At 40.6% G+C, this 20,280-nt stretch overlaps 1 protein-coding gene and 1 pseudogene across 5 annotated transcripts; one reads left to right on the forward strand and one right to left on the reverse strand.

Annotated features, from left to right (window-relative positions):
• Positions 1–1,255: 1,255 nt before the first annotated feature.
• Positions 1,256–18,654, reverse strand: ZNF615 (zinc finger protein 615). Of its 4 annotated transcripts, none has more exons than XM_032264343.1 (5): positions 18,531–18,613; positions 13,612–13,813; positions 12,324–12,450; positions 11,961–12,059; positions 1,256–3,916 (listed from the first exon to the last, which is right to left on the reverse strand). In XM_032264343.1, the coding sequence occupies exons 2-5, from the start codon at positions 13,624–13,626 to the stop codon at positions 1,959–1,961; spliced, it is 2,199 nt and encodes a 732-aa protein (XP_032120234.1). In that variant the 5' UTR covers positions 13,627–13,813; positions 18,531–18,613; the 3' UTR covers positions 1,256–1,958. The 4 variants fall into 4 exon arrangements, with proteins under 4 accessions (XP_032120234.1, XP_032120235.1, XP_032120233.1 ...); XM_032264344.1 differs by lacking the exon at positions 13,612–13,813 and adding an exon at positions 17,634–17,671 and having other exon boundaries at positions 18,531–18,605; XM_032264342.1 differs by lacking the exon at positions 13,612–13,813 and having other exon boundaries at positions 18,531–18,654.
• Positions 8,317–8,842, forward strand: LOC116540730 (annotated as a pseudogene). Its single transcript, XR_004264567.1, has one exon. The product of XR_004264567.1 is annotated as a 40S ribosomal protein S24 pseudogene (transcript).
• Positions 18,655–20,280: the final 1,626 nt, after the last annotated feature.

A 20,280-nucleotide genomic window follows, 5' to 3' on the forward strand; every position in this document is an offset into this window, starting at 1 on the left:
AAGAAAAAAAAATTAGCCAGGTATGGTGGTAGGCACCTGTAACCCCAGCTACTCAGGAGGCTGAGGCAGGAGAATTGCTTGAACCCAGGAGGCGGATGTTGCAGTGAGCTGAGGTCACACCATTGCACTCCAAAGAGAGTGAAACTCCATCTCAGAAAAAAAAAGGTAAGAAAAAGTAGAAACAACCCTAGTATCCTTCAATGGGTGAATAAACAAATTGTGGTATATTCATATCATAGATTATTAGTCACCCATAAAAATAAAACAATATATGATACATAGAACAAATTGGATGGATCTGAGGTTATTTGCTTTAGGTCAAAAAGCCAGTACCAAAAGGGTACATGCTGTATGATTCCATTTTTATAACATTCTACTAATAACAAAACTAAACATGAAAAGATTTCTGATTGCCAGGGGTTAGGGTTGGAGAGGTTGTGACTATAAAATGTAGCATGAAGGAGTTTGCACTGATGCAAAATTCTGAATCTCAATTGTGGAGGTGGTGACATGAATCAATATATAAGATTTCTTTTTTTTTTTTTTTGAGGTGGAGTTTCGCTCTTGTTAACCAGGTTGGAGTGCAATGGCGCGATCTCGGCTCACCGCAACCTCCGCCTCCTGGGTTCATGCAATTCTCCTACCTCAGCCTCCTGAGTAGCTGGGATTACAGGCACGCGCCACCATGCCCAGCTAATTTTTTGTATTTTTAGTAGAGACGGGGTTTCACCATGTTGACCAGGATGGTCTTGATCTCTTGACCTCGTGATCCACCTGCCTCGGCCTCCCAAAGTGCTGGGATTACAGGCTTGAGCCACCGCGCCCGGCCAATATATAAGATTTCTTAAAACTACAGATAAAAACCAAACAAAAATGCAGGCTTGTTAAAACTGGTGAGATCCAAATAAATTCTGCAGTTAACAGTATTGTAACAATTTCACTTTCCTGTATTTGATAGTGAACTATGCCTATGTAAGGTGTTACCTTTGGAAGAAGCTGGGTTAAGGGCATTCAAGAACTCTGGAATATTTTGATAAGATTCTGTGAATCCAAACTTATTTCAAAATAAAAACTTACAAAAACATCTTATTTATATTAATTTCAAAACTTAAACACATTCAAGTATGTTCAATTACACTTATGAATTGAATACACTGTATCCAGTTTCATTCTGAAGTACTTCAATTATTCTGAAATAACAGACTTAGAACCAAAGGAATTCAGAAGTTAATCATATAATAAAATGAGGCAAGCATAAAATACTCTTGTATTGTATACAATATTAAATTTTAATTCGTGATTAGAGAAAGTCACAATTTAAAATGTATAAAATCGGTGACAAGGCAACTAGAAACATGGCTCAAGCTATCCTGTTCCCAAATGCACATGAGGCATATTATCTGTTAAGGTAAGAATTGTGACAGAAAGCTCTCATCCATCATTTTTCAAAGGCTTCTTTCCTTCATTAAGTTCTCTGATATTTTCCTAAAAGTGTTTTACATTGAATGTTTTCATAAATTTTTTTCTGCATTATTTCCTAGGACATGAGGCAAAACATTTTACTGAAAACCCTGCCATGTTCACTGCCAGAGGGAAATATTTCTCCATTATGAACTCTCTCAATCTACTGAGGTTTTATTTCTGGGCAAAGGCTTTCCCATAATTATTACATTTCCACCAATTAGTAGTTTATTCATGATCTATGATGATCATTTCTGAGAGGGTCTATCTTCCCACAAAAGGCTTTCATAGTCTGCCACATTCACAGGATTTTTCTCAGTATACGATCTTTAGACATAATGTCCTAAAATATTTTCTCAAATATTTTATATGTTTTTTCTGACACAAAACATGAGGTAATTAATCATTAAACAACCAAATACTCTGCATTCATGAAATTACTCTTCTTTGCAGATATCTTCAGGGCCTACATCTGGCAGGAGGCTTTCCAAAAATGACTACCTGTGAATTCTCTTGTGTTTAACAAGAATAGACAAGTGGGCAAAAGCTTTCCCACAATCGCTACATCCATAGGGCCTCTCTCCTGTATGTTTTCTTGAATGAACATTGAGCCCTGACTTTGTAGTGAAGGCCTTCCCGCAGTCACTGCATTTGTATGGTTTCTCTCCCGTGTGAATTCTCTGATGTGTAATGAGGTCATTTTTGCGCAAAGAGAATTTTCCACATTCAGTACACGCAAAGGAAGTCTTTCCTGTGTGAAATCGCTGATGTTGTATGAGGCATGTCTTCTTCCTGAAGGTTTTATCACATTCATTGCATTTGTACGGCTTTTCTCCAGTATGAGTTTGCTGATGTATACTGAGAGTACTCTTCATGGTGAAGCCCTTTCCACATTCATTGCATATATAAGGTTTCTCCCCAGTATGAGTTCGCTGATGTGCAATGAGCATGCTTTTCCCAGTTAAGCCTTTGCCACATTCACTGCATACATAGGGTTTCTCTCCTGTATGAGTGCGCCGATGTACATTGAGATGACTCTTCTCAGTGAAGCCTTTTCCACACTCACTGCATACATAAGGTTTCTCTCCTGTATGAGTTCGTTGATGTCCCATTAGCCGGATCTTTGCTGGAAAGCCTTTTCCACACTCACCACATACATAGGGTTTCTCTCCTGTGTGAGTTCGCTGATGCACAATAAGGCGGCTCTTCACAGTGAAGCCTTTTCCACAATCGTTGCATATATATGGCTTCTCTGCAGTATGAGTTCGCTGATGTACAATGAGGTCACTCTTCATGGTAAAACCTTTTCGACATTCGGTGCAAACATAGGGTTTCTCTCCAGTATGTGTTCGCTGATGTCTGACGAGTGGGCTCTTCAAGGTGAAGCCCTTTCCACACTCATTGCATTTATAAGGTTTCTCTCCAGTATGAGTTCGTTGATGTACAATGAGACAGTGCTTCATTGAAAAGCCTTTTCTACATTCACTGCATGTATATAATTTCTCTTCTGTATGGGTTTGCTGATGTGTGATAAGACTGTTTTTCAAAGTGAATCCTTTCCCACAGTTATTGCATACAAAGGGTTTCTCACCAGTATGAGTTCGATGATGTGCGATAAGACGCCTCTTCTCAATGAAGCCTTTTCCACATTCACTACATATATAGGGTTTTTCTCCTGTATGAGTTTTCTGATGCGTAGTGAGACTGAACTTTGTAGAAAAGGCCTTCCCACATACACTGCATCCATGGGGTTTCTCTCCTGTATGGGTTCGCTGATGATAAATGAGCCGACACTTTTTGATGAAGGCTTTCCCACATTCACTACATGTATAAGGTTTCTCTCCCATATGAGTTTTCTGATGTATATTGAGCTGTGATTTCTTGAGGAAGGTTTTGTCACATTCAGTGCATTCATAATGTTTTAATCCTGTATGAGTTATCTGATGGTCCATTAGCCTGGATTTTCTGGAGAAAGCTTTCCCACACATGCTACATCCATGAGGTTTTTCTCCAGTGTGAACTCTCTGATGATCAATACACTGAGACAACTTGAGGAAGGTTTTCCCACATTCACTGCATACATGGGCTTTCTCTATGTTGTGAGTTCTCTGTTGCTTAATCACCTGGGTCTTATTAATAGGTTTTGCAACTGCAGGAAACTTCATTTCAGTATAAAATTGTTTATGGTTAGCATGAAAAAGGGGTTTCCCATCTTCATTAAACTCAGCAGAGTTCTTTAGGCCACAGCTCTTTTTCTGGTTTTCAAAACTTAAATTTGATTTTAAAGGTTTTTCATGTAAGTCAAAAGTTTGATGATCTTGCTTCAGCAGGATATGACCTTTGTTCTGATTGACAATATTTCCAAACATATTCTGTTCATGGAATTGTTTCACACTCTTCTGAATACTTTGATTTTGCAAGTGATGCTGCAGAGGATCATCAATTTTCCTGATTTCTAGGAAAGAAGAGAACAGTCAATCACTCCATCATCTTGCTTTGAAATAAATTATTTAAACTACTTTTGAAAACTGCCTTGGTGTGAGGTCACTCTTTAGTGACAACCCTATTTCAGCATAAAGGAAATCCTATATATAAATATCCCTCATCTCTTACACATTGGGAGAGATGTGTAAGATTCCTTTTATCCGTCACACATCAAGGAAATTCCATGTATAAATATCCTTAATTTCTTACAAATAACACACAATAATATAAACACACCTAAAAGTAAAAGCAACTGTACAAACAAGGCTACATAATTCACAATGTATATAGATTTGGCTGCTTTCTAAATAGGTCTTTGCACAATATACAGATAGTCAAACATAAACAGGTCACTTTTAGCAGGGAACCCCAAAATTTGGCAGGACACTAGACCATAGAAATTATTGGAATATCAGACAACACAGGTTGATCCCAAATAACAAAGGTTGTATTAATTTATTCTACAAATATTTGCTGAATAACATCTATGTGTAAGTCATTACACTCATGTTTGGGATGTACTAACATATTCCTTTTCTTTTTTTTTTTTTTTGAGACAGGGTCTCACTCTGTCTCCAAGGCTGGAGTGCAGTGGCACAATTTCAGCTTACTGCAACTGCAACCTCTGCCTCCCAGGCTCAAGTGATCCTCCCACCTCAGCCTCTTGAGTAACTGAGACCACAGGCATGTGCCACCACACCCAGCTAATTTTTTGTATTTTTGGTAGAGATGAGTTTTTGCCATGTTATCCAGGCTGGTCTTGAACTAATGAGCTCGAGAAGATCCACCTGCCTCAGCCTCCCAAAGTTCTGGGATTACAGGCATGAGCCACTATGCTCAGCCGATTTTCACAAAGGTTTAATTTTAGTTAGGAAAAAATGAATTAACAAGGAAGCAAAAAAATAAAAAAGGTAATTGCATTTTGTGAAATGTGGTTAATGGAACAATGAAGATATAAGAGGTAGAGAAAATCAAGACATAAAGAAATGACACGGTTCACTAATGGGTTCAATGGGAGGGGTGAAAAAGGGTTAATGGAAGTGAGAACTCAAAGATTATTCCAAAATTTATATGGCTTCAGGCCAGACAGAGTGGCTCACACCTGTAGTCCCAGGACTTTGGGAGGATGAGGTGGGCAGATCACATGAGGCCTGGCCAACATGGTGAAACCCCATGTCTACTAAAAATACAAAAAATAGGCATGGTGGCATGTGCCTGTAGTCCCAGCTACTTGGGAGGCTGAGGCACAAGAATCGTTTGAACCCAGGAGATGGAGGTTGCGGTGAGCTGAGATCACACCACTGCACTCCAGCCTGGGCGACACAGAGAGACTCTGTCTCAAAAAAAAAAAAATTATATGACTTTAGCCAGATTCATAGTATCTAGAATGAAGGGAAAATTTTAGCATGCATTGTGAAACATATATAATTCAAGATGATTACTACATATCCAAGTACAAACATGAAGAAATTGTTGAATATATAAATCTTGAAAAAGGGCTTATCTGGAAATAGCAATGTAGATGACATCCAACATTTTTTTTTTTTTTTTTTTGAGACGGAGTTTCACTCTTGTTACCCAGGCTGGAGTGCAATGGCGCCATCTCGGCTCACCACAACCTCCGCCTCCTGGGTTCAGGCAATTCTCCTGCCTCAGCCTCCTGAGTAGCTGGGATTACAGGCACGCACCACCATGCCCAGCTAATTTTTTGTATTTTTGGTAGAGACGGGGTTTCACCATGTTGACCAGGATGGTCTCGATCTCTTGACCTCGTGATCCACCCGCCTCGGCCTCCCAAAGTGCTGGGATTACAGGCGTGAGCCAGCGCGCCCGGCCGACATCCAACATTTACAAATTATTCAAAGAAAGAGTACTGGATGACATTTTCGTTGGAAATGTAGAAAAAAAAGAGTGAAGGCACAGGGCCAAGGATTTCGTTACTGCAACATGTAAAGTTTAGGAATTTGTTAAGTCCACTGAAATGAATCAAACACTGACTATTATGATCAGGTGCACAAGTGGAGACCCAGGTGTACAAAACAAACATCCAAACGTGGTGAGTGAGAATGTGACAGCCTCTTGAAAATGGCTATTAGATTTTAGTGTTCTCATCACAAAAAAAGGAAGTATGTGAGGTAGTATATCTGTTAATTTGTTCAATTTAGCTATTCTACAATGCACACGTATTTCAAAACAACATGTTTTACATGATAAATATATGTAATTTTTATTTAGGAATTAAAAAGTAATCATGGCCTGGCATGGTGGCTCATGCTTGTAATCCCAGCACTTTGGGAGGGTGAGGCAAAGAGGATCACTTGAGCCCAGAAATCTGAGACCACACTGTGCAACACAGTGAGACCTTTCTCTATAAAAAATACAGAAATTAGCTGGGTGTGGTGCCATGTAGTCCCACCTAGGCTAAGGTGGGAGGATTATTTGAGCTCAGAAGACTGAGGCTGCAGTGAGCCATGATTGTGCTACTGCACTCCGGCCTTGGTAAGAGTGGGAAAAAAAATCATACGTTAAAAAAAGAAGAATGTGAGATCCCTGTGACATACTGAGTGATTATCACATTCCCCAAACTTGCTATTCTTCTTCATTTTACATACCACCATTAAACTGATTTTCCCAAAGCACAATCTTAAGTTTAGATGAAAGATTCTATACTTAAGACTCCAACTAATGACCTAACTATATCCCATGTTCCTAAGGACAGAGGAAACAATGATTTGCAGCAAAGTGTCAACTCAGCAGGGCTGGGTTGCAACCCTACACATTCCAAAGAAAGAACTCTTGTCTTTACTGGCTTCTAAAAGATAACCTCTGAGTCCCTGGAATATTCTGCCTGCTAAGGGTATCTTTTAATGCCTGAGGGCTTAGCTCATATCAGAGAGTTTATGCTAGCAATGTGATTTATGGTGGACACCTGGTTTTGCCTGTCTCAGGCTTTGGGACACATTATATTCTTTTGACTGTGTGGGGCTAGAGACACTGGGCTTGGATGAGCTTCCCTAGTTGGCAACAACCTCACATGTGTTGTCAAACACTGTTGCAGGGAAAATTCAGCACTTTGTGCAACTCCACTAGAACAGGAGAACTGAAAGCTTGCACCTAGTTTCTCCTGGATTATTCTTTCTGTACTTTTTATCTTTGATGATTTTAATTTGTATTATTTCACTGTCAAAAACTGTAAGCATGAGTGTAGCAGTTCCCTCTCCTCTCCATTAATGTCCACCTTCTACATAGCAGGCAAAGTAACCTATGAAAAAAATTAGTTATATCATGTCACTCCTCTACTCAAAACTCCCTAATGTGTTCTCAACTCATCTGGAATAAAATCAAGGTTATGAATGCCCTTGACAGGCAGTATGTGACCTCTGTACCAAAACCTCCAACTGTGACCCCACTGTTCATATTTCCAGACAGTTTTGCTTTTGCTCACTCTACTCTATCCATTTAAGCTTCCTAGAATTTCCTCAAACACACTCCAGGGTCACGTCTTTCAGCTTCTCATTGTCTCACACCTGGAACACTCTTCATCCAGGGACCCTACACACGTTCATTATCTATCCGCTCAAAGGCACCTTAACAAAGAGCTGTTCCCACCCTACAAGCACAGCGCCAACTCCTGACACTTCCTGTTCCACTAGCTGCTTTACCTTTCCTTAGAGCAAGTTTTACTCCAAGATGTGTTATTTGTAGATCCACTTATTACTGATTATATGGTTACTTCTAAGAGAACAAAAGCAATGTGAATAATAAGGACATGGTATGTTTTTTTCTTTCTTATTTGTATTGCTGATAGCTTTGGAATATAGTACGCTATCAAAACACAAGTTGTGTGTGTGTGATTTTTTTTTTTTTGAGATGGAGTCTTACTCTGTTGCCCAGCCTGGAGTGCAGTGGCGTGATCTTGGCTCATTGAAACCTCTGCCTCCGGGGTTCAAGTGATTCTCCCACCTCAGCCTCCCAAGTAGCTGGGATTACAGGCATGTGCCACCACATCCGGCTAATTTTTGTATTTTTAGTAGAAACAGGGTTCACCATGTTGGCCAGCTGGTCTCAAACTCCTGAACTCAAGTGATCCACCTGCCTTGGCCTCCCAAAGTGCTGGGATTATAGCTGTGAGCCACCTCGCCCAGCCAAAAGCACAAGTTCTAAAGGAGAGAATCACATGTTTGCAGCATACTGAAGAATGTTTAGGAGGAGAACAGAAACTTTTTATAATCAAGATAATATCACATCACAATGATCACTGAAGGAGAAACAGTAATCACATACGACAAGAAACATGATTAACTGGTACTAGGTGTCATCAAAATGTGATAGAAAAGTAATTAATCGCTCTTTTCCTCCCCGGCTGTGTAAGGATAGGCTGCCATCATGAACGACACAGTAACTATCCGCACTAGAAAGTTCATGACCAACCGACTGCTTCAGAGGAAACAAATGGTCATGGATGTCCTTCACCCCGGGAAGGCAACAGTGCCTAAGACAGAAATTCGGGAAAAACTAGCCAAAATGTACAAGACCACACCGGATGTCATCTTTGTATCTGGATTCAGAACTCATTTTGGTGGTGGCAAGACAACTGGCTTTGGCATGATTTATGATTCCCTGGATTATGCAAAGAAAAATGAACCCAAACATAGACTTGCAAGACATGGCCTGTATGGGAAGAAAAAGACCTCAAGAAAGCAACGAAAGGAACGCAAGAACAGAACGAAGAAAGTCAGGGGGACTGCAAAGGCCAATGTTGGCACGGGCAAAAAGTGAGCTGGAGATTGGATCACAGCCGAAGGAGTAAAGGTGCTGCAATGATGTTATCTATGGCCGTTGTGGATTTTTCACGAGAAGCTTAATAAACTAAAAACTTAAAAAAAAAAAAAAAAAAGTAATTAATCTTATTTCTATATTCTAGCAATGAATAATCTGAAACAAATCAAGAAAACAATTCTATTAACTGCAGAAACAAAAAGAACACTATACGTAGGAATATACTTAAGAAAACATAAAAAATAGGCCGGGCGCGGTGGCTCAAGCCTGTAATCCCAGCACTTTGGGAGGCCGAGGCGGGTGGATCACGAGGTCAAGAGATCGAGACCATCCTGGTCAACATGGTGAAACCCCGTCTCTACTAAAATTACAAAAAATTAGCTGGGCATGGTGGTGCGTGCCTGTAATCCCAGCTACTCAGGAGGCTGAGGCAGGAGAATTGCCTGAACCCAGGAGGCGGAGGTTGCGGTGAGCCGAGATCGCGCTCCAGCCTGGGTAACAAGAGCGAAACTCCGTCTCAAAAAAAAAAAAGAAAAAAAAGAAAACATAAAAAATAAACAAAACAAAACAAAAGACAAAAAAAAGTAAAAATAAGAAACAAAAACTAAAAAAAAAAAAAAAAAAGAGTATACTTAGGAAGTGCCAAATTTATATTCTGAAAGCAATAAAGCATTGTCAGAAGTCAAAGACCTAACAAGATGTAAAATTGTCCAAGGTTCATGAATCCGAATACTTAATATGATAAAAATGGGAATACTCCCCCAAATTGTTACACAGACTCAGTGCAATACCTACCAAAATCCTAGCCACCATTTTTGTAGAAATTTCCAACTGATTCTAAACTTCAAATGGAAATTCAAAGGACTCAGAATAGTCAAAACAATCTTCAAAGCAAAGAATAAAGTTGGAGGACTCAGACTTCCCAATTTCAAAACTTTCTGCAAAACTATAATTATCGAGACTATTTGAGAATATACATTTATACATATTAAATGTTCCAAAATTGACTGTAGTATGGTTACACACCTAGGTGAATAGATTAGAAACCACTGACTTGTACACCTTAAATGGGTGAAATCATGTGATATGTGCATTGTCTCTCAATAACACTGTTTAAAAATATGAAAACAACAAAAGCTATACAGAAATGAATGCAGTGAAAACATCTAAGATGAATTAAAGAAAGTTCAGAATTAGCAAAACTATGAAGAAAATAATTTGCAGCAGACATAAACGTCTGATGGTTTGGGCTAGAAATAATATAGGATATTAAAAGGTCTTTTCTAATTAATGAAAAATTTATCTTTTTTTTTCTTTTTTTTTTGAGTTGGAGTTTTGCTCTTGTTACCCAGGCTGGAGTGCAATGGCGGCCGCAGCCTCCGCCTCCTGGGTTCAGGCAATTCTCCTGCCTCAGCCTCCTGAGTAGCTGGGATTACAGGCACGCGCCACCATGCCCAGCTGATTTTTTGTATTTTTAGTAGAGACGGGGTTTCACCATGTTGACCAGGATGGTCTCGATCTCTTGACCTCGTGATCCACCCGCCTCGGCCTCCCAAAGTGCTGGGATTACAGGCGTGAGCCACCGCACACGGCCAAAAATTTATCTTAAAGTAGAGAACTTGAAGAGAGTTCAGCAGGCAGAAAACATTTAAGGTAATGCTAGGATAGGCAGAATTTATGACGTGCAGTAATGAAGGAGATGCTGAATTTAAACAGGAAAGCCTGTAGCACGATTCACAGTAGCAAAGACATGGAATCAACCTAGGTGCCCATGAATGGTGGACTGGATGACTGTGGTACATATACACCACGGAATACTATGAAGCCATAAAAAAGAATAAAAGCATGTCATTTGCAGCAACATGGATGCTGCTAGAGGCCATTGTCCTAAGTGAAGTAACTCAGAAACAGAAAACCAAATACTGTGTAATCTCACTTATAAGCAAGAGCTAAACATTGGGTACACACAAAGACAGGAACAATAGACACTGGGGACTCCAACACGGAGAAGGGAGGAAGGCAAGGGTTGAAAAACCACCTGTTGGGCACTATGTTCACTATTTGGGTGACAGAATTGAGCTTCTATTGAATCCTTGGCATCAGGCAATATATCCATGAAACAAACTTGTATATGCACTTCCTGAATCTAAAATAAAAATATAAAAGATAAAATAAAATTAAATAAGGATTGCCAAAAGCATTATTCTCGGAGAGAAGATTATTCTTGTTCCTCATACACAAAATGGGAAGTTACAGGTTAGTTGTCATGAAGACAAGTAAAATACATGGAAATAAAGTATACATTAGATAATATTAAAGCAGAAGTCAATTTTGTAGTCTCTTCCAGAGAATGCAAAGAATTAACTCATGGGAATGAAGGAAATCTTTAAGAGTTATGAGAACAGAAAAGAAAATGGAAGAAGCTGGGCACAGTGGCTCACACTGTAATCCCAGCACATTGGGAGACCAAGGCAGGGAGATCCCTTGAGCTGAGGAGTTTTAGACCAGCCTACGCAACATGACAAAACCCCGTCTCTACAAGAAAAACAAAAATCAGCTGAGCGTGATGGTGTGTGCCTGTAGTCCCAGCCACTTAGGAGGCTGAGGTGGGAGGATTGCTTGAGACCAGGAGGTCGAGGCTGCAGTGAGCCATGATTGCGCCACTGCACTCCAGCCTGGGTGACAGATGAGACCTTGTTTCAAAAAAAAAAAAGTATGGAGGAACTCAGTATTCAGTATAGGGGGAATAAGAGAACTTAAGAAGCACATAAATGCCCGTCAGAGACCAGGTTATCATGGGCACAGCATCCAGAGTGGGAATAATGAAGGAAAAATATTGTTTTCCTACTAGGGCAGGAAGACACAGTATCACAAAACAAGTAATGAGTTCAAAGGTATCTCTTTCTGGAGAAGCCTAGAAAGTGGAATTTCATAGCAAAGGAGGTAATACACAAGCAGAGACACTGTGACAGTGGATGAGAAAAGGCAGATGTGAAAATCCTAATATAATTATGTAGACAAAAACGAGACGTATATAAAATAAACAAAGATGAAATCTCAAGGAAAAGAAAGTGGCGCATATTTTCCATACTACAGAAAAAAAAAGAGCTCTTCTCTGGGAAGGAGTCACGGAGGGGCCGTTGCTTTGTCTTCAGATGCCCTCACTGCTTTGACATCTGCTTTGTGTGAGCAGAGCGTGATGTCTAGCTGCCCATCTGGCTGGTCCTCTCACTCACCAGAACAGATTTGAGTGTAGATTTCATCTTCTGTTGTGCAGCAAGGTTCTTCTCCTCGTTCCAACTTCAAGAGTGCATCTGGTTTGCTGGCTTGATACCCTGTTCATGAGAAATGACAGAAGACTTAGACATCTCAAACTAGGCTGGCAATGTTGAAAGGGGAGAATGTGACATTTTAAGAACTACACAGGTATCAGTTCTGTAACATCAAGGCTTTTCTCTCACAAGATAGATTTTACTGTCTTGCATGAGACAAGAGAATGATGTGAGAATCTACCCCTTCAGAGTACTAAAGGTAAGCAGCTGAGAAAGGACGGTCACTGACTGGCCACCCTCTGAATGACACAAGGCAGCTGTCCTCACCCACTGCCACCAGGTTGCTGTAATTCTCCAACATCACATCCCGGTACAGGTCCTTCTGAGTAGGGCCCAGGAGTCGCCACTCCTCCCAAGTGAAGTCCACAGCCACATCCTCCAGTGTTAGGGATTCCTGTAATAACACACTCCTGTTTAATGAAGTGATACTCTTTCGGTGATAGGAAAAGAGTGTCAAGGAAGTCATTCTGCTCATTTTTACCATATAGGAGGCTGGTGGGTTTTTTCCTCAGTACATTGCAACAGAATAAGAATCCTAGTAAAATATTCTGTAATTGTGCAGTCATCTATTTTCAACAAAGTTGAAAAGTCAAAGAAATTTCTGTAATACATAGCTATCCAATCCTCTTGCTAATGAAAGAACACTTACAATATATAGCATATATTTCCCAGTACCAAACTAGTTATAAGTATATGCCAGTTACAAGTAGATGAGTAATACAGATTCTTAAATTCACTATGAGCTTTCAGGCCAATTATCAAACTCTGTAATGAAGAGATTGCAGATGCAACTATCACAGGGCAATGCATCCTAGATAACTATGGCTAATATAGTTAACCATATATTATTTTATTCTGAATGAAATGAAAGAAACGAAATAAAATATGTATGAAGAACAAGAGATTATTAGATGATTAAGCAAATTTGTTTTTTTTGTATGCTTGTTTTGCTGTTTTTGAGACGGAGTCTTGTTCTGTTGCTCAGGCTGGAGTGCAGTGACACAATCTCAGCTCACTGCAACCTCTGCTTTCCAGGTTCAAGCAATTCTCCTGCCTCAGCCTCCCTAGTAACTAGGATTACAGGCACACATGGTTAGCCGAGATCTTGCCGTTGCACTCCAGCCTGGGCAAGAAGAGTGAAACTCCATCTCAAAAAAATAAAAAAGAACACCACTTACCACATCACCTCTGTGAAGAACTATTAAAGATGTATCTAAGCCTCAGAATTATGTGCCATGAAACATTAATATCCCTCAAGAAACTGGTCTGCTTTCTCACAGTTGATGTAACTTATGATTCTCCTGTATAGCTGTCAGAGATCCTAGAGGCAAGTTTATAGCAAATGTAACTATGGAGCCCTGCACAGACACAACTTCCAACATGAATCATGCAGTATGAATCCTATGAATAATATATCCCTGATCCTTCTTTGTCCAGATTTCTCCAAGTCCTGAAATTCCCAATTTACACTTTTCTGATTAATCATACTGATTTTTACAGGACTTTGAAAATACACTGGAGAATACAGGAAAGAATAAAACAAACCAAAAGTCACTTGGGCCTGCATCATTGTCTCCTAGATTTGGGAAATTACTGGTAACTTGGGTGTTCTGTATTTGTTTCTTCTGAATCAGCTCTAAATTTCTGCTGAAAAACTTCAATCTGCAGTCAAGGATACCCCCAGAAATGATGACACCCAAGTCTTGGAAACTCTGTCTCCTTCCTTCACTTGATTTCTTGTTCTCAGCACCTGTGGGCTAAACAGCAAATTACTCTGAGGGATACATTCTCTTTAGGCCCAGATGTTGTCACTGGTCCTATATGCTCACCTTAAATCAAGGCCCCAAAATATCTATCTGTCCTTTTATTTGGTGCTCCAGAAATTTTATATCTGGGCAAGGAAAATATAACATTCTGAATATATGGGAGGTACAGTTCCCTTATATATAAAGTTGACATGAGGCCGGGCGCGGTGGCTCAAGCCTGTAATCCCAGCACTTTAGGAGGCTGAGGCAGGAGAATTGCCTGAACCCAGGAGGCGGCGGTTGCGGTGAGCCGAGATCGCGCCATTGCACTCCAGCCTGGGTAACAAGAGCGAAACTCCGTCTCAAAAATAAAATAAAATAAAATAAAGTTGACATGGTATGACTACTGTTAGCGAAAGAGGATGTGGTAAAAAGAATCATCACGACATGATGCCCCAGCAGCAGGGGAATCCTTAGGCAGACCAATTTTAGAAAAGAGGTCACATGGGTAGTTAAGATGCACAGATTTTGTCTTTAAAACCATGTGTACCCATCTACCTTTTCAAAGGTCTTTTTACATTCTAGGATACATATACTGTAATTTGAGAACACTGTCCTAAGCAAATAATAAGAACTATCTTTTGTAAATTTCTCATTACCATTCACACCTTTAACTTTTTTTTTTGAGACTCTAGTGGCATGATCTCTGCTCACTACAACCTCCATCACCTGGGTTCAAGTGATTCTCCTGCTTCAGCCACCTGAGTAGTTGGGATTACAGGTGCGTGCCACCATGCCCAGCTAATTTTTGTATTTTTAGTAGAAACGGGGTTTCACCATGTTGGCCAGGCTGGTCTTCAACTCCTGGCCTCAAGGGATCCACCCGCCTCGGCCTCCCAAAGTGCTGGGATTACAGGCATGAGCCACTGCACCTGGCGGCCATCCACATCTTGACATTGTGAAGTATTATAAGTATAAATGTATAAATCATACTCAGCAAAAATATCCTTGAGGAATTATATATTACAGCAAATCCTAATGGATATTCTTCAAGCAAAAGAAAGATGACTCCAGTGTAAGCAGTTGGGCAAGGTCTGAAGAGGAACAAGATGGTAAGAAGTAAAGCCTAAATCAGTATTGAATGGAAAACTAGTAATGATAATAATATATCAGGAACTTTAAATATATATAATGTTAAAATATTTCATAAAAACATATGAAGTAGGAGGATAGCAGATGAAAAAATATTTTAAGATATCTGCATAGCAGAAGACTATAAAATACTAATTACCATAACATTAACAAATAAGTTTGTTTTTTTTCTTTTTTTTGAGATGGAGTTTCGCTCTTGTTACCCAGGCTGGAGTGCAATGGCACAATCTCGGCTCACCGCAACCTCCGCCTCCTGGGTTCAGGCGATTCTCCTGCCTCAACCTCCTGAGTAGCTGGGATTACAGGCACGCGCCACCATGCCCAGCAAATGTTTTGTATTTTTAGTAGAGATGAGGTTTCACCATGTTGACCAGGATGGTCTCGATCTCTTGACCTCGTGATCCACCAGCCTCGGCCTCCCAAAGTGCTGGGATTACAGGCTTGAGCCACCGTACCCGGCAAACAAATAAGTTTATATGTTATTCATAATCAATAGTGTCAGCAATAAAACTAATTTAAAAAAAAATTTCTGTGTTAAAAGAGAGGTGTACGGTTTCCATGGCAACTATTCAACCCTACTGTAGCAGCTAAAAAATGCCCATATACAAAAAAATAGACTAATAAATGTGGCCAGGTCCCAATAAAAATTTATTAACAGAAACAGGTGCTGGGCCAGATTTAGTCCATTGGCTCTAGTTGCCCAACTTTGAATTAGTGCAGAAAAGCCATATGGTCACCTAAATCAACAGTCAGTAATATAGTATCCAGGACCTGGACCACCTGTTTTGTAAGTAAAGTCTTATGGGAACACAGCTAGATGCATTCCATGACATCTCATCTCAGGCTGTTTTCACATTACAATGTCAGAGTTGAGAACTTGGGTCTAGAATGTTACTCAGTAGAATGCAGTATGAAAAAATAATCAAAGGTGACTTTTGAATATAAGAAGGGGCAAATTCTCAGTATTTGCCTAATATGTCTGTATTCCTTTAGTCAGGTGACTAGATACAAAATTTAAATAGAAAAATCCTACATTCTCCTCAAGCATATACAGATCGAGTCAGCATTGAGAGCAGAACATTTCTTGGGGATAATTTAACATTCTATTGAAAATTGCCAATAAAGGTATCCCTGGTAACCCAAAATCCCATTTCTAGAACTTTCTGAAAAGGTAATATTGGCAAAAGTGTGCTGACAGGTCATTTTCACTTTCTTCATTGGATTTTTCATTGGAAAAACACATGTTTACATGAGAAAAATATTAGCATTCTACATTTAAAATAAAATTTCTGATGGTTGTGCAGTAATATAGGTTTATGGCTTTAAATGTTTTCATTAATAGAAAAAAGAGAAAAAGAGGGAGGAAGGGAGAGAGAAAATGAATATAAATACAAATTTTACAAAAGACATAACTACAAATAATCCTCAGAGATAACCCTGAAGAAGAGATGTTTAACTTCTCTTTTGACCAACAAGGAAAGAGACACAGGTCATGCCGATTACGCAAAGAGCACGAAGCAGAATCAGGACTGAAAATCCATTTTTGTTTCATTTCAAAATTCACTTTTATTCCACTTTATACCTAACCAAAATTATTTGTAAATAAGACATCTCCTTATTAATAAAGAAAGCAATAAAAAGGCTATTAGTAGAATTCTAGTTAATCATATGCAGAATTATTTAAAGGAATCGTACCTATGTCCGTAACTTACTTTGAAATATACCAAAATTGACAACAAATAAGGAATGATTCACAAACACAGGAATGGATGAACACTCAGATAACTAATAGAGCTGGTCTAATACAATGTCAATGGTAAAAGCTAGGTGGTAGGCATATTAGTGGTAACCTTAAACTTCTTTCAATATTTCTTTTTTATTTTTATTTTTTTTTTGAGACGGAGTTTCACTCATGTTACCCAGGCTGGAGTGCAATGGCGCGATCTCGGCTCACCGCAACCTCCGCCTCCTGGGTTCAGGCAATTCTCCTGCCTCAGCCTCCTGAGTCGCTGGGATTACAGGCACGCACCACCATGCCCAGCTAATTTTTTGTATTTTTAGTAGAGACGGGGTTTCACCATGTTGACCAGGATGGTCTTGATCTCTTGACCTCGTGATCCACCCGCCTCGGCCTCCCAAAGTGCTGGGATTACAGGCTTGAGCCACCGCGCCCGGCCAATATTTCTATAGGTTCAAAAATTTTCACAAAAATATGTTAGGCAGAGAGAAAAATATTGTAATACTAAGATGACCAAATATAAAATAAATATCTAAAATTAATTGATCTTTCGTTATAGATTATAAGGAACGGAGAGTCAGAAAGCAATACACTGCAATAAAAGTAATAGTCTAAATTGAAGAAGAAAGGCAGGAAAAACAAAATTCATAGATAAATGGATAATCATAAAACCTTCCTAAAAATGATACCTCAACATTTAAAAACACTTCACTTCTAACAAACATACGCATAAACAATGTGAATGCACTCTCATAGTACCACCGGTTCAAACAGTAAAAACAACTTGTAAATGTTTATTACATAATATAAAGTAAAAGAGAAAACAGTAGTACCATTTACATAATTTATCTGAATAATGAATATTAAGCACATAACATACATGTCTAAAATTGAAATATTCTAAAAATTTGACAAAGGTTATCCTTCAGTAACCGAGTTTACCATGGCAGAGCTGTTATCTTACTGGTGTCAGGAAGAACCTCAAAAGAACCTCTTGGATACAAGAGGAATATACTAGAAACTTGCAGACAAAGGGTAGAAGCCACATCTTAAACATAAAAGATACTACTTTTATGTGTGCTAGATGATTGATCTCGCTGAAAACTTCCATTTTTGAAGATTCAAGACCAAGGGGTGATGGAGGGTGCCAAAGGGGATTTAAAAACCATTCGTGGAGAAGGGTCTTGGGCAGAAGGGGAATACTAATGATCATCAATTCTGTTCCAGTAGCCAGGGCTGGGGCTCAACGCACCACCTGCCATGCTTCCCAGGCCTCCAGAGCTGCAGCCCACACATCTGTAGCAGTAACACAACTGCCACCCGGATTAATTCCAAAACCTGCACCAGAAATCTCCTTACCTTAACCCCCAAGACAGTTCCTCAGTCACTTAGTGCCAAACACATCCCGAACCATAAACCTAATAGCTGACGAAACAAACCCTCCAGTTCGCAATCATTGAGCCCCGTCAAAGGACAACAGCAAAGACATCAGAATGTGGCTTGGGCACTCAGTAGCAGATCTCTAGAGATTTTTAACCACAAACCACACTAGGACCCTGTGACTGGTCCCAGAGGCACCCCAATCACACCCACCCACCCACACCCACAGACCCACCCACACCCACCAAACTACACACACACAGACCCCATCAGGGACCCCTTAGAGCGCCCTTGCGATAGGAATCGCACCCACGCTAAGCTCCTGAAAGAATTCCACTGGCGTAATCAAACGCTGGCGGCAACAGACCCGGGTCCCTCACCACTGTCCACGAACACGCCCAGCCACAGACCGAATTTCCTCCCCCGTAACCACAGTGACCGCCCAGTGACTGAACTTACTTCCCAGAAGTTGGTCAGCTCCGGCCTCATCTCTCAGCCTCCTCACTGCCTTACGGCAACTACCGAGGGCGGAAGCGTTCCCAGTGTTCGCTCAGAAGCAAAATGGCCGCGCCCTTGTCACCGTAGCCCCACGGGGGCCTCCATCTTTGAGTATCTGACGTACACAAGGCCAAGGGGCCGTTTTGGCGCTGGTCACCGGAAATGGCCGGGAAGATGAAAGGGCACCGAAGCCGTCACATTTCGTGGTGCCTCAATCCTTCATAAATACGGGTCCATATACCTAGGCTCCAGTTTACACAAGACAAAAATGGCGTGGAAGTAAATCCCTTTTAGCGAGCTGAGTAGAAGGCCAAGCTGGCCGCGACGTTTACACTCTGTACAAAGGTTGGGAAACAGCCCCTTGTGAGGGAAAAGGAGAACTGGCCGAGAGGGGACACCTCGGCCCCATGGCCGGATTTCTCGCAGAAAGTGGCTTGAAGCGCCTTTTGACGCGGAAGGAGGGCTGCTAGCTACGCTGACGGAACAGGGGTGGCAGTCACAGACTAGGTAATGAAAACGGTTGGAACGTGCCAAAATTACATTGAGCCAAAGGCATGGGGAAAAGCCAGTAAAAGCCAAAAAGTATAGTTCCCAAGGCGAAGGGCTGAGCCTGGGACGGAGGCGGGACTTCTCTTTTGGACCCGGGTGGAGCCAAAGATGAGGGCAGGACTCAGGAGAAGTGGCCAGAAATTAAGGGAACAGGACCACTTCAGGGAAAAATAATATTGGAAGAAAGGGGCGAAGGAAAGGAGATCCTTCCTTCCTTCCCTTTTTGTAGTACAGTCTGTTATTACCCATATTAAAGTTTTCCTTCTCTTTGAGCCATGAATTTTAAGAATTAATTCAATAGAACTCATCTTTGTGAGAACAAATATGTGCAGGGATATTTATGGTATCGATTTGACAATTATGAGGAGATAATTTTGTGGTTATTGCATAACTTTTTTCCTGTATCTCTATATTCACATCTTTGGATAGTATACACCATTGTGACTCTGACCAATGTGTCCAATAGGACAGTACCAAGTGTAACACAGAAGTCAGAAATAAGCTTCCTCATAGAGGCTTGCTTTGCCTCGTAGAGATCTAACACATTGTAATAAAGCACCTCCCCCCACTAGCCTTTTGTTGACTCTGTAAATAAAGGCCTCATCCATTCCAGCAGAAGTCCAAATAAGTGAAAAAAACTATTTAGACCATGCAACCTCAGTCAAAATCCAACCACTAGAGACTTCAGCCCAGCAGTCCCAATTGTTACTCAACTCTGTGGACAGGCATAAACCCATGGGTGTGTGGGGGTCACCTAATCTGCCATCCAGGTGCTTATTCCTGCTCTTAGCCAAGGAGGACTTGCCAGCCTGGTGGGTGTCCAAGTAGGGAGGAGCCCTCACTCTTGGATCACCGTAAGAGGTGAGACACCTTGGTCAGCAGGACATTGGAAAAGTCAGGTGTGCCTTCTTCTGTAGGGCCACCCGGCAATGATACAGCCTGTCTGCAAACCATGATCTCTGCCTGAGGGAGCCACATGAGCAGAGCATGCCAAAGGCCTTGGGAACCCACCCCTTGCACTAGATTTAATGACTGCCCTGCTGGATTTTGGACTTTCATGGAACCTGTAGCCCCTTTCTTGTGGCTTTCACCCTTTTGGAATGAGAATATTTACCCAGTGTCTATATCCCCATTGTATCTTGGAAGCAAATAACTTGATTTT

This window comes from Sapajus apella, unplaced genomic scaffold, assembly GCF_009761245.1.
Source record: "Sapajus apella isolate SASKATOON/1434 unplaced genomic scaffold, GSC_monkey_1.0 scaffold144, whole genome shotgun sequence".
NCBI classification, from domain to species: Eukaryota; Metazoa; Chordata; class Mammalia; order Primates; family Cebidae; genus Sapajus; species Sapajus apella.

Excerpts from the sequence above, each read along its gene's own strand:
- ZNF615 (XM_032264342.1), bottom strand. The coding sequence starts at position 18,560 with ATGAGGCCGGAGCTGACCAACTTCTGGGAA. Across the intron at positions 12,451-18,530 it reads AGCTGACCAACTTCTGGGAA|GAATCCCTAACACTGGAGGA; the intron begins GTAAGTTCAGTC and ends GTGTTATTACAG. Across the intron at positions 12,060-12,323 it reads CAGCAACCTGGTGGCAGTGG|GGTATCAAGCCAGCAAACCA; the intron begins GTGAGGACAGCT and ends TCTCATGAACAG.